Source organism: Carettochelys insculpta, chromosome 22 (assembly GCF_033958435.1).
Source record: "Carettochelys insculpta isolate YL-2023 chromosome 22, ASM3395843v1, whole genome shotgun sequence".
Taxonomy (NCBI): domain Eukaryota; kingdom Metazoa; phylum Chordata; order Testudines; family Carettochelyidae; genus Carettochelys; species Carettochelys insculpta.
This window is the reverse complement of record NC_134158.1, coordinates 1,041,037-1,054,275: the sequence shown is the minus strand read 5'-3', so window position 1 is coordinate 1,054,275 and position 13,239 is coordinate 1,041,037. Positions and strand designations below refer to the sequence as shown.

The 13,239-nt window shown below is 54.8% G+C and overlaps 1 protein-coding gene across 1 annotated transcript; it reads right to left on the bottom strand.

Annotated features, from left to right (window-relative positions):
- Window positions 1-3,885: 3,885 nt before the first annotated feature.
- LOC142024775 (uncharacterized) lies at window positions 3,886-11,505 on the bottom strand. Its single transcript, XM_075016995.1, has 2 exons — window positions 11,397-11,505; window positions 3,886-6,346 (listed from the first exon to the last, which is right to left on the bottom strand). Exons 1-2 carry the CDS (start codon window positions 11,428-11,430, stop codon window positions 4,347-4,349), a joined length of 2,034 nt encoding a protein of 677 aa, XP_074873096.1. The 5' UTR covers window positions 11,431-11,505; the 3' UTR covers window positions 3,886-4,346.
- Between the last annotated feature and the right edge of the window lie 1,734 nt (window positions 11,506-13,239).

Sequence of the window (13,239 nt, the reverse complement as noted above, 5' to 3'; positions counted from 1 at the left end):
TTTATCTAGAGTTAGTGGTCAAGTCCAGTAATCATATTTAAGTGAACAGTCAAGTCCGGTGTTTATAACATCTAGTAATGAAGTGGTCGGTGGTCAGATAGGTTAGTTAGAACGGCGGAGGTAGTGTTACCGCAGATGAGATGGTCCAGGTAGGCACTGCCAGGCGATGACGTGGCCGTAGGAGCGGCATCGATGAGATGACGTTGCTGGGCCTCCGGTTTCCTCACCGGGTACGCAGTACCCGCGGCAGAAGCCACGGGCCAGTTCGCCACCCAGTGAGTACGCCTGAAGGCCCACTTGTAGCTCCTAGATGCGAGCGCGGTGCTGGGGCTTGGGGAGGCGCTTGAACAACGGCTGACAGTGATTTCAGCTCTAGGCGGTGCCCCCTAAAGGGCAGCTGCCTCAGTGATTTCAGCTCCTCTTTGCTCTCTTCCTGAGCTGGCCTAAGGGTCAGCAGACGTTGCCATGGCAACCGATGCTCCCCAATGCGGCAGCAGCGATTATGATAGCTAGCTCCCAGGGCCACAGAATGGTGGGTGGCTGCTGAATTTATAGAGCAGTCTCATGAATATGTATGACATGATTATCATACGAGAGTTCTATACCTGCCGTTTTCAACCAGGTCCTCCAGGCCGTGGAAGTTGCTAGAAACTCCCCACCTGCGCCCAATCAGAGGCCGGGATTTTGAACCTGGCCCATGAGGTGTTTATGAGTTCAGGTTACCAGGGAAACCAACTGACACAGAGTGACCGTTGCAGGGGGCTGCTAAACGGCAGCCTCTGTATCTTTAGATTCTGCCTGTACCTGCATTGATGTTTAATGGCCAAAGGCTTGTTCCCCCTGGCCCACAGGAACGATAATGCCCAAGGGATAAAAATCCCTGACACAGACCATTGTTGATCAGGAGTTTTCGCTCCACGACCCTCAGGAGCACCTCGTAAATGGAGGATTTTATCCCTATCAGTGGTACCTAATAGAGGGAACTGCAGTTTGGGATTGTCCCGGGTATAAAGATTCCTTTTGTCTAGACACTTGCAAGTAATTTCCCCATTTATGTGAGTGTACATAAAAACAGCTGGACGGCCCTTAGCGGGTACCAGAATTCCTGGAGTCTGACCTGTCCCCATCATTGCTTTTCTCCCTGTGAGGCACCGAATGGAAGTTCGCCTGGCTCATAGGGTGCAAGGCAGTGAACCGAATTTCACCTGGCTCACAAGATCTCTCCCTGCAAGGCATCGAACTGAAGTTCACCTGGTTACAGAGTGTGAGGCACTGGACCAAAGCCCCCCTGGCTCACGGGGGGGATGTTCCCAGCACACGCTCCAGCCCAGCAGGACGCCTGGTGGGACTTAAGTCTGCCCGGGCTTAGGGATATCATTAATGGTTAGTCTTACTTCAGAACAGAAAAAGAGGGAGGCAACAAAGCTTCCCACAAGTTCCATGTGTCGAAAGAGAGTCTTGGCACCACACCAGTTTTTAGTGTCTGAACACAGAGGGCCCAGCGCATGGCTGCCTCACTAGACACCCCGGTGTGCGCTTTGGGAACAGAGACATACAAAACAGGCCTAATAGAGAAAGACAGACACAGACACACACAGAACGTTAGCTGCTCCACAAAGGTGGAACCCGTAGCTCCCCCTTACCCTGATGACCAGCCGGCACTCCGGTCCCAAGCCCCTGCGGGGAGATTTTGTAACAGGTATCCCCCTTACCTTCTATTGAGCGCTCTTCAGAGGCTTGGAGGTCGGGCGCTGGCCCCCCCATCCGGGCAAGTGGTGCGTTGGGATCTCGGTGGAACCTCCAAATTGCTGAAGCACAAGACGTCTCTGTGTAGGCGGCGAACGTTCAGCTTTACTGAATTCAATAAGGCAACAGAGGAGCCAAACTGGACAGGAGTAAAACCAGGCCCAGCAAGGCTGCTTGGTGCAGCGAACTCTGGTATTTTATCCCCTCACACAAACAACGCCCAGTGTCAGAGGCAATTAGTTAGAGCAGCGTAAATCACTTTCCAAAGAGAAACTGTTATCAGCAAAGAGAAACAGGTACCGGGGAGCTGGAGCCCCAACTCCAAACAGCCCATTATCGCATTCCATAGAGCTCATCCTCCCGCTGTTCCCAAACAGGTCAAGGAAAGGACTGGCTCCTGTGTGCGCGCGGGAGTAAGGGCTGTGAAATGGCGTCTATACAAGATGGCTTCCAAAATCATTTACAGCTACTTTGATTTTTGGTCTACCCCCGCCCCCAGGCTACCAGCAAGGATGGAGAGTCCTCTCCAGCTGGCACCCTCCAACACGCCGCATGGCCTGGGCTAGTGTTTGGAGCAAGTGCACTGCCCAAAGGTGCCCGTCCCCCTCTGGGTCGCCCCAGTTGGATGCAAAGGAAGGACAGACGTCAGTACGTTTGGAACTGAGGTGACTGCAAGGAGATGCGGAAATCAGGTTTGACGAATCCTCCCTGCTACCCGCCTCAGGGTCTCCACGCCGCACTTGCTGGCTGAGTTTGCTCCCGTAGCCTTTGGCTCTCCCGAACCTTCCCACAAGGCAGTGGGGAAGGTTCTCACAGGGGTGTCTGCCCCGGGGGCGGGGGGGCGGCGTAAGGAGTCAGGGCCCCTTGGACACCGGTGACCAAATCATGGTTCAGATGCCATTTGGATTCGCCCAATGGAGGGACCCGAGTATCCCAGACCCTCATCTCCTGCAGAATGAGGGGGCAGAAGCCGCCGAGTCAACCCATGCACCATCACGTTGGGGGGTCCACACTGCCCACCTGGTGCCTGTGGGCTGCTGGTGCTGCCGCTGCTGTGGGCTCATGGACGACCATGTGAGCAAGAAGAGATAACACACAGCAAATGGCAGGGAGGGTCAGGCCGGCTTGATCATCCACACCACCACTCGCTCTCCTGTCACTGAGCTCCCCGCCGCCTGCAGCACCCCCTCGCCCAGCCTGCTCCCAACACCCCCCTGACCACAGACCCCTAACTACCCAGGCACCAACCACAACAGCACATCTCCACGTCAGCCGACATTGACAACAGTGAGTGTTGCCAAAGCAAAGAGAGGAAGGAACAGAGCAATGATCACTGCCGCTGCCGTGCCCGGGGCGCAAAGGCGACGACAAACACTGCACAGACAGAGGCAGAGGAACCAGCAACGTTTGCTCATCTCATTTGTACAGGAAGTTTTGCATCGTTTTACTTGCCCAGGTGCCTTTTTAATTCCATCTGTTCCCATGGGGATCCGCTCTAGAGTCTCTGAGAGGGAATGTCTGTCTGTCTGTCTGGGTCTGGGCTTGTCCATTGGTCGAGAACTCCTAAATGGTAAGAACCAGGACCACCCACTCTGGTCTGCAGCTTTCTCTTCTTGTAACTTAGAGCCAGGCTGGGGTGTGGGTGTGCCAGGGATTGGATGGGCTGCACCGGGATGGCTTCTCAGGGGACCACATAGAAAAGAGGCAACCACCACACGAGAAAGGGGTTGGCTGGGGATACCCCCTCTCCCACCCCCAGGACTATCCCAGCCATGAGCATCCCACCCTCAGGTGTTTTTGGGGCAGCTGCAGCTCCCTCCCCCCTAAGTTTGTACAGGGATACGGCTGGCTGTTCCCCTCCACCAGCGAGCGAGGAGAAAGTGCACATTTGCTGCATTCCTCTCTGGCTGGGCAGTGCAGAGGACCGATGACCCTGGCCCTGCCCCAGGCGAGGGACATACGCCGCTCCCCTGGGTGTACCTGCTGGAGCTGCAGCAGCCAACCAGAGGTGCTTCTCACCTGGGCCCAAAGCTTCTGCGGTGAAAGGGGGTAGGACAATGGTCTCTCCCCAGAGTCCCCATGCACTGACCCCTCCTCTCCAGACACACCCGAGAGCAACAACTCACGTGAAGCATTTTCAGTTTATTTAATTAAAAAAAGACACCAAAAATTAATCAAGTTCAGGTCCTGCACAAACTCCAGTGTGTCTAGTTCTTTTATAAAGGAGCATGGATTAAAGCAGGGAACAAGTCAACTTTATTTTAGTTACTTGAATGACTCCAGAACACCACACCCTGGAGAAATGAGAAGCAGTGTGGTAGTTCATGGGGTTCTCACTGATTTTTTGCCCAGTGGCCCAGCTTCAAAAATAACAAAAAACAGAGTTATGGGATTTCTCTCCTGTGTGAATTCTCTGATGATCAATAATGTCTGAGCAGCCACTGAAGGTTACCCACGTGAGTGCAGTCCTTGGGTTATTCTCTTGTGTGAACTCTCTGATGACTGACAATGTGCGAGTGTTCCCGGACAGACAAAACAGCTCGAAGCTTCTTCTGATCTGTAAGATTTTAGTGCTGACAAAAGCTTTTCCCACAGTCAGATCAGCTGAAAGGTTTCTCTCCAGTGTGGGTTCTCTGATGACGAATAAGATTTGAGAGGTGACAAAAGCTTCTCCCACAGTTGGAGCAGGTGAAGGGTTTCTCTCCTGTGTGGGTTCTCTGATGATGAATAAGACTGGAGCGCTGAGAAAAGCTTTTCCCACACTTGGAGCAGCTGAAAGGTTTCTCTCCAGTGTGGGTTCTCTGATGATGATTAAGACTGGAGCGCTGACAAAAGCTTTTCCCACACTCGGAGCAGGTGAAGGGTTTCTCTCCTGTGTGGGTTCTCTGATGTGCAACAAGGAGGGAACTCCGACTGAAGCTTTTCTGGCAGTAAGAGCAGTCAAAGCGTTTCTCTCCTGTGTGGCTTCTCCTATGTAAATCAAGGCATGACCTCTGTCTGAACCTTTTCCCACAGTCAGAGCAGCTATAAGGTCTCTCTCCTGTGTGGATTCTGCAATGAATTTTAAAACTTGAGGAGCATGAGAAGCTTTTCCCACAGTCAGAGCAGTGGAAGGGTTTCTCTCCAGTGTGGGTTCTCCGATGACGAACAAGACTGGAGCGCTGACAAAAGCTTTTCCCACAGTCAGAGCAGTTGAAGGGTTTCTCTCTTGTGTGGCTTCTCCTATGAGTAACAAGGCATGACCTCTCTCTGAACCTTTTCCCACAGTCAGGGCAGCTATAAGGTCTCTCTCCTGTGTGGATTCTGCAGTGACTTTTAAGACTTGAGGAGCATGAGAAGCTTTTCCCACAGTCAGAGCAGTTGAAGGGTTTCTCTCTTGTGTGGATTCTCCTATGTATAATAAGGCTTGACCTCTGTATGAACCTTTTCTTACAGTCAGAGCAGTTATAAGGTCTCTCTCCTGTGTGGATGCTGCAATGACTTTTAAGACTTGAGGAACATGAGAAGCGTTTCCCACAGTCAGAGCACTGGAAGGGTTTCTCTCCAGTGTGAGTTCTCTGATGAGCAACAAGTTGTGATCTGCATCTGTACTTCTTCTCACAGTCAGGGCAGTCATAGGGTGTCTCTCCTGTGTGGATTCTGCAATGTCTTTTAAGTCCTGAAGGCCACAAGAAGCTTTTGCCACAGTCAGAGCAGCGGAAGGGTTTGTTCCCCGTGTGGGTTTTCTGATGATGGACAAGATATGAGCGTTGACTGAAGCTTTTCCCGCAATCAGAGCAGAGAAAAGGTTTTTCCCGGGTGTGGATTCTCAGATGTTTATCAAGGCCAGAAACATCACTGAACTTTCTCCCACACTCAAAGCAGTTGAAGGGTTTCTCCCCCCTGTGGATTTTCTGATGTTTAAGGAGGTTTGCACTCCTGCTGAAGCTTTTCCCACAGGCAGCGCAGTGATAGGGTTTCTCTCCTGTGTGAATTACCTGATGATCAAGAAGGTGTGAGTGTCGCCGAAAGCTTTTCCCACACTCAGAGCAGTTGAAGGGTTTCTCTTCTGTGTGGGTTCTCCTATGTGTAACAAAGTTTGACCTGTCTCTGAACCTTTTCCCACAGTCAGAGCAGTTATAAGGTCTCTCTCCTGTGTGGATTCTGCAATGAATTTTAAGATTTGAGGACCATGAGAAGCATTTCCCACAGTCAGAGCAGTGGAAGGGTTTCTCTCCAGTGTGGGTTCTCTGGTGATCAATAAGACCTGAGCGCAGCTGGAAACTTCTCCCGCAGTCAGGGCAGATATTGGGCTTCTCTCCTGTGCGGATGCTACAATGACTGTTAAGACTGAAGCTTTTCCCACAGGTTTTCTGTTGTTCGCTCTCTTTAGTGTTTTTCACGCCTCTGCTTCCACGGCTGGAGTTATCCTGCCCCTCCCCTGCACGGTTTCCCTGCTGCCTTTCAGGGCTACGCTGACTCTCACAGGTCTCTCTGTGCTCAGGGCTCTGAGAAACACGACCTTCAGAGCTTCCCAGGAACATCCCACAGGAGGCCACTTGCTCTGGTTCTTCCAGCTGAAGATTCTCCTCGTCATTCGTGAGAAGCATCACTTCACCTGCTGGGACACAGAGAGAACCAGACAGTGTCACTCTCTGAGCTGAGCTGAAAGGAAAACTCTGAAAGGGAACAGAAAAGGGGGAACGCAGCCAACAGCTGATGGAAAGATTGAAGTAACATGAACTGAGCTGCTCCTCCTTCCACACAACCCTTCCCCAGAGGAGGGACCCCACCCCTGCCCCCACCTTCTGGCTGGAGCTGAAGACAGGCTGAAGGGTCAGTCACTCTGGATGAAAAGGCCCAAGTGACATGTAGGAGGACACGGAAATCGGTTTCTGAGTCACTTGAGCTCACTGCTCACCTGTGTGGGGGTCGCTGATGATCTCCCCTTTCCCAGAGCCCTGGAGATCTGGGACCCCCAGCGCCTCCCCTCGCTCCACCCAGGAGATCACATCAGCTTTGGGAACTGGAAATCCTGCTTGGGGAGCAATTAACCAAGTGCTGATCTTGTTCAGGAAGGTCCAGGCCATTACTTCTTCCAGCCCCAGGATCTGAGCCGCCCACCCAGAGAGGCTCCTTCCCCACCTGGCACAGGCCGGGCTCTGGATGGTACAAGATCCCATGTCACACTCACCTGGGGTACAGGTGCCTCACCCCTGCCTTGGGAATGGCCCAGCTCATTCCTGGGGGAGCCAAGTGCTCTGCTCCACTCTCTAGGGTACAACTCAGCCTCCCTCTTAACCTGTTCCAACCCCCTCATCCCAGGGCAGGACAGGACCACTCAGCTCAAACAAGTCACTTGATTTGTTGTTGTTTTCGTGGATAAAACTAACACAGCTACACCCAATGCCTGGCACCAGGCAGGCCCCGAATTTAGCCACGTGGAGGGGGAATCCATCAAACCCATGAAAAAACCTTCACAGACAGAGACACCATCTTCCTCGCCAAGTGCAAATGGATGGACGTCCCACCCAACGGGCTGAAGGTGAAACACTCACTGCAACCGACACACTGCAGGGACTGTGTCGAGAGATTGGTCACACACTCCCACAGACCTGAGGAACCACCTGTTCAGCTTCCTGTGCAGCAAACAGGGAAACATCACAAGGAGCTCTCAAGTCTGGAGCTTCTCCTAAAAAACAGCCTCCCACACAAACGCCCAGGTGGCTGGACTTTACCGAAAGGAGACAGGAGAGTCACAACGCCCACTGCTCTTCTCCACAGGACTGTAAACTCTCTCACCTCCGACCTGCCGCAGAGGGCCACAGTAGCGGTACCCGTAACTCACCCGGCAACATTGTCAATCTATCCAACCACACACTCAGCCCGGCAGAGGAGTCTGTCCTTTCTCGGGGACTCTCTTTGTGCCCCACCACCCCCACAAACATGACACAGTTCTGTGGGGATCTGGAACCTCACCCCAGTTTTGCCAGGAATACTTTCCAGGAGCACTTTCAACAAGACTCTGAACAGCCCTGCAGGCACCATCACACCTAGAGTACAAGAAGAAGAATTCTGCATGGAATCCTTCCTGGCAATCAAAACGAGAGACTGGACGTATACCTAGAGCGCTTCTGCTTCTGTGCGCAGGCAGAAATTGTGGCAAAGTGACACTGCTTGTCCCAGGACCTCAGCCGTGCGGAATGCAATGTCACCCACAGCCTCAGAAACAGCTCTGGCGTTGTCATCCAACAGGCCGACAAAGGAGCTGCTGTTGTCATCATGAATAGGTCAGACCATGAAAAGGAGACTCCCAGGCAGCTCTCCAATACCACCTTCTACAAGCTACTGTCCTCTGATCCCACTGAGCAGCACACACAGAAACTGCACCGTCTGCTCAAGACACTCCTGACAAAAGCGCAGGAACAGATCTGCACAGACACACCCCAGAGCCCCAAGACCCATAAATCTAGACATTCTGGAGGCACCATCAGCTCAGGCATTGGCACTCTCATTGCAGCCTTGTCCAGCTATAGGGACTCTCTACTCAGACCGTATGTTACCAGCACTCCGAGCTATCTTTGAAACACCACTGACTTCCTCAGGAAACTGCTGTGCACTGGTGATCTTCCTGAAAACACCATCCTGGTCACCATGGATGTCGAGGTCTCTTACACAAAAAAGCCACGTGAAGATGGACTTCAAGCTGTCAGGAACGGTATCCCTGATGATGCCACAGCACAAGTGGTGGTGGAGCTTTGTGACTTTGTCCTCACCCACAAGTACTTCAGATTTGAGGACAGTTTATACATTCAAATCCATGGCACTGAAATGGGCACCCACGTGACCCCACACTGTGCCAACATGTTTATGGCTGACCTGGAACAACTTCCTCAGCTCTCCACCCCTGGCGCCCTCCTCCACTTGAGCTACATTGATGACATCATCATCTGGACCCATGAGAAAGAGGCTCTTGAAGAGTTCACAGTGATTTCAACAGTTTCCACACCACCATCAACCTCAGCCTGGAATGGTCCACACAAGAGATCCACTTCCTGGACACTACTGTGCACATAAGTGATGGTCAGATAAACACAACCCTATACCAGAAACCCAAGGACCGCTATGCTACCTCCATGCCTCCAGCTTCCATCCAAGGCACACCACACGATCCATTGTATACAGCCAAGCACTAAAGGTACAACCACGTTTGCTCCAATCCCTCAGACAGAGACAAACACCTTCAAGACCTTTACCAGGCTCTCCTGAAACTACAATACCCACCTCAGAAAGTGAAGAAACAGATTGACAGAACCAGACGTGTACCCAGAAGCCACCTGCTACAAGACAGGCCCAGCAAAGAAAACAACAGAACACCACTGGCCATCAGCTACAGCCCCCAACTAAAGCCCCTCCAATGCAGCATCCGTGACCTACAACCCATCCTCGACAATGATCCTTCACTCTCACAGACCTTGGGAGGCAGGCCGCCCACAACCTTAAACAAATTCTCCCCAGCAACTTTTAACCACAACACTGTAAATCACAAACCACACCCTTCCACATACCTCCGTGCCACCTCTACCCACCAATGACACCACCACACCTGCTTAACCCAGGGTTAACCCGGGTTTAACCCAGGGTTGTGAGTTCAATCCTTGACGAGGCCATTGAGCAACTGGGGCAAATAGATGTCAGGGACGGTGCTTGGTCCCGCGAAGAGGGCAGGGGACTGGACTAGATGACCTCCTGAGGTCCCTTCCAGATCTAGGAAACGTGTATCTCCACTTATATTCTAATTTTATATTAACCAGCAGAGCTTATTCGCCTGCACATCTAAACTGGAGAGTCTCCTTATAAAAGGATAAATGGATGCAAATCAGATATCAGGAACAGTAACATACAAAACCTCCCGGGATGCTCAGGAGCAGATTTAAAAGTAGCCATCCTGCAATGCAAAAATGTCAAAAGCAAACCTCAAAGAGCAACTGCAGAGCTGCAATTCATTTGCAAATGTGACCCCATCTATTTAGGATTGAACACAGACCAGCAACGGCTGGCCAAGTAGAAAAGCAGTTTCTCTGCTATGGCTGTTCACACCGCCACATCAGCTGCTGGAAATGGGCCACATGCTCCATGACTGAATTGCTCTCATTGCCTCCGGCCTTCTTCTTGAGTGGGACTCCCTCCTTTTCTTGTGCCTGTTTATTTCTACTGGCCTGTGGAATTTCCATGTCGTGCATCTGGTGAATTGGGCCTTTGCCCACAAAAGCTGATGCTCCAGAAAATCTGTTAGTCTACAAGGTGCCAGAGGACTTCTCTGTGTTTCTGCAGGACTCAAAACGCGAGCTCTGTGAGGGCTGGCAGGGCCGAAACCGAGGCCCCAGGCAGGGCTCAGAGTGCAGCTGCCACAGGGCAGATCACTGGAACTTGGAGAGAAAGGCTCTGGCAGAGCTCTGGCTCCCCAAGGGCTCTGTCCACAAAGCTCCTGGCTGGGGCCTGGTTCCTCCGGCTCTTTGGCTCTGATGAGCTACTTGAACCAGCAGGAGGCAGAGGAAGTTGTCTGAGCAGCGAGGTGAGTCCCAGGTCGGCTGCTTCAGATTCTGCCCAGGCTCCTGCTCTGTGACCCCTGCCTGCCTGCGGCTGGGTGGGCCCTACCAGCAACTCACAAGAGCTGCTGCTCCTGCAACCAGCCATGGTGCTGTTTGGCTGTGCTGCTCTCTGCGGGATGTGGCTGTTGTTGCAGCTGGGGTCCCCCTCAACTGCCTCAGTTCTACTCTGCCAGCAGCAGCTTCTCTGTGTGGTTTACCACTTTCCTCCTGCATCACCGGCTTGTTGCTGATTCACTTTCCAGCCGCATGCGGCATGTTTCCCTCGGTGCGGGAAGGAGACTGACAGAAGTGCGGCTGGAGGGTGTTAGTTACAGCCCCCGTCTCCGCCTCCCCCACAACCTCCTCCTGAGCTTCTAGCTGCACTTTTGCCTTCACAGTTTTCCTACTCACTGCCCAGGTTTGGCCCCACCAGGTGTCACATGACCTAGCTGGGCACCTCACAACCATCTTCAAAACCCCCAATATCAATGCAGGTGGAGGACGCTGGATGACGTGTGTTATGAGACCTACGGGGAGTGACATTGCATCCAAACTGGGGCACATGTTACTCATAACCGGTTTGTCCTGTGTCTGGTACTCACCAGTCACTCCCGAGAAAGCAAACTACTGTACATGGGAGAGCTGGTGCGTCTGTCTGGGAGTTTGTGTTTGATTGTTCAAGAACTCCCCCTAAATGGTAGGTGCTAGCAGCGGTGCAGCACGGTGTTCCCAGGGGTGCCCTGCAGGCATGAAGAGCAGCCGGCCCCAGCCCCACAGCTCTGGTACCTGCCGTTCCTGCCTGGGCCGCTCCACTCACACGTCCAGACAAGGCAGATGGTGGGAAGCACATGGAGACCTGGGCTGTGGGAAGAGCAGCACCACTGCCGTGTCCCTGAACCTGCTTCCCCTGGGAGGGGCCATGGAGGGGACAGTCTCTCACAGGGGAGTCAGTAATTCCTGAGGCTGATACTCCTGACACTGGGGACAGGGGCAGGGAGGGACCCTGAACCGAACCAAACCCAACCCAGCAGCTGTGGAGCCCACACAGCCTCTGACATCCCCGGGGACAGGGCTCCTCACCCAGCCAGCGCACGGTCTGGTAATTCTCCTGCATCACCTCCCTGTAGAGGGCTCTCTGCCCCGGGGCCAGCAGCCCCCATTCCTCCTGGGAGAAACACACAGACACCTCCTCCAAGGTCACCGGCTCTGCCGCCACCGCCATGTCCTCGCTCTGTCTCTTCAGGTCTGGGGCTGCTCTGGAGCCAGACGTGGGTGCTCTGCACCTGGTAGGGGAAAAGGGCAATGGAGACATATCAGACGGGGTTGGAAGCTGCTCTGTGCCCCCGGCTCCCCACACTCGCTCCCTGGGGCAGAGGTGCTGCACACGCACATTCGGAGAAACGCTCGAGTCTCACAGAACCACCTCGCACAAGTCAGATCCCAAATCCGTCCTCGTTTCTCTCCGGACACGGCCTGAGCTCCAGCACTGCTGCGCACTGGAGTGTGTCCCACGGAAACGTCACGTGGTTAGTGACACACCACGGGGACAAGCCCGGAGGAAGGGAGCAGCTGAAGGGACAATGAGGGTCACTGAACTGCACCGCGGGGGAGCACAGGCACCGTGCGACGAGCGCCCGGCCCCACTGGGGAACCGGGAGGGGGTGGACACAAACCCACCCAGAGCTCTCGGATCCCCTGCGGGGGGGGGGGGGTGCAATGGACTCAGGACCCCAAATCACTGAGGGTAGAGAAAAGAGAAGAAAACCAGGGGGGCGCAGAGGCCCTGGGAGGAAAACAAGGGAGCTGGGGGAGAACCGAGCACAGAGCCCCCAGCACCCACTGGTCCCTGCGGGGTGCAGAGCCCGCGGGCGCCGCCCAGAGACTCCGCCTGGAGGGGCGAGTGGAGCCAGGAGCGAAAACCGGCCCCGAGTCACAATCCCCCGGCCGCCTCCGCTCCCCTTCCCTCCCCTCCCCGGGCGCCCCGGAGCCGGGCGGGGGCGAGTGCGGGGCGCTGGGGCGGCGCCTCTTTGCTCCCCGCGGGGCCCAGCGCCGCGAGCCGCCCGCAGCACGAGGCGAACCAGGCGCCGCTGCCGGGGGGGGGGGGCTCGCGGCTCCCCGGGGTGGGGGGGTGGGGCCGCGCGGGCGGCAGGACGAGGCGGAGGGGCCGGAGAACGGGGCGGCCCGGCCGGGACCAGGGGGAGGCCCCGCACGGAGCGTCCGAGACACAAACGGGGGGGGGCGGAGTCATTTCCCGGCCGAGCCCCCCCTCACCCGGCGGCGGCTCCCTGTGGGGGGGCGGGGCTCAGGGGACTCCGGGCGGCGGCAGCGCGGGACCCGGCGGAGCGGCCCCAGGAAACTGGCTCCTCGGAAGTGACGTCCCAGGAGAAGCAGAAGGGGGCAGGGGAAGTTATGACAGGGAGAGGCGGGACTTCATGCGGGGAATAGAGACAAGAGAGATGAGCGACAGGCTGGAACTGACGGGGAAAGGGGAAGTGACGCAAGGGGGAGGCGGGAGTTGACGAGAGAGGGGAAGTGACGAAAGGGGGAGGCGGTGGCGGTGGCGGACTGCGGGTGGGGGGTAGAGACGTCTCCCACTCACAGGCTGTGCGGGAAACACTCGGCACCAGGCGGCTGCCCTTGTCCTGGCTCTGCGCCTGCGCAGCGGGAGACGGCTCAGTAGCTGTGTCTACACGTGCACACTACTTCGAAATAGCGCCCGTCACGGCTACGGCTACGGCTACGTCTACACGTGAAGCCTATATCGAAGTAGCCTATTTCGATGTGGCGACATCGAAATAGACTATTTCGATGAATAACGTCTACACACGTCCTCCAGGGCTGGCAACGTCGATGTTCAACATCGACGTTGCGCAGCACCACATCGAAATAGGCGCAGCGAGGGAACGTCTACACGCCACAGTAG

What these genes read in the sequence shown, in the direction of transcription:
- LOC142024775 (XM_075016995.1), bottom strand. Translation starts at nt 11,430, where the DNA reads ATGCAGGAGAATTACCAGACCGTGCGCTGGCTGG. An exon ending in CCAGACCGTGCGCTGGCTGG is followed by an intron (nt 6,347 to 11,396) that starts GTGAGGAGCCCT and finishes TCTGTGTCCCAG; the next exon opens with CAGGTGAAGTGATGCTTCTC.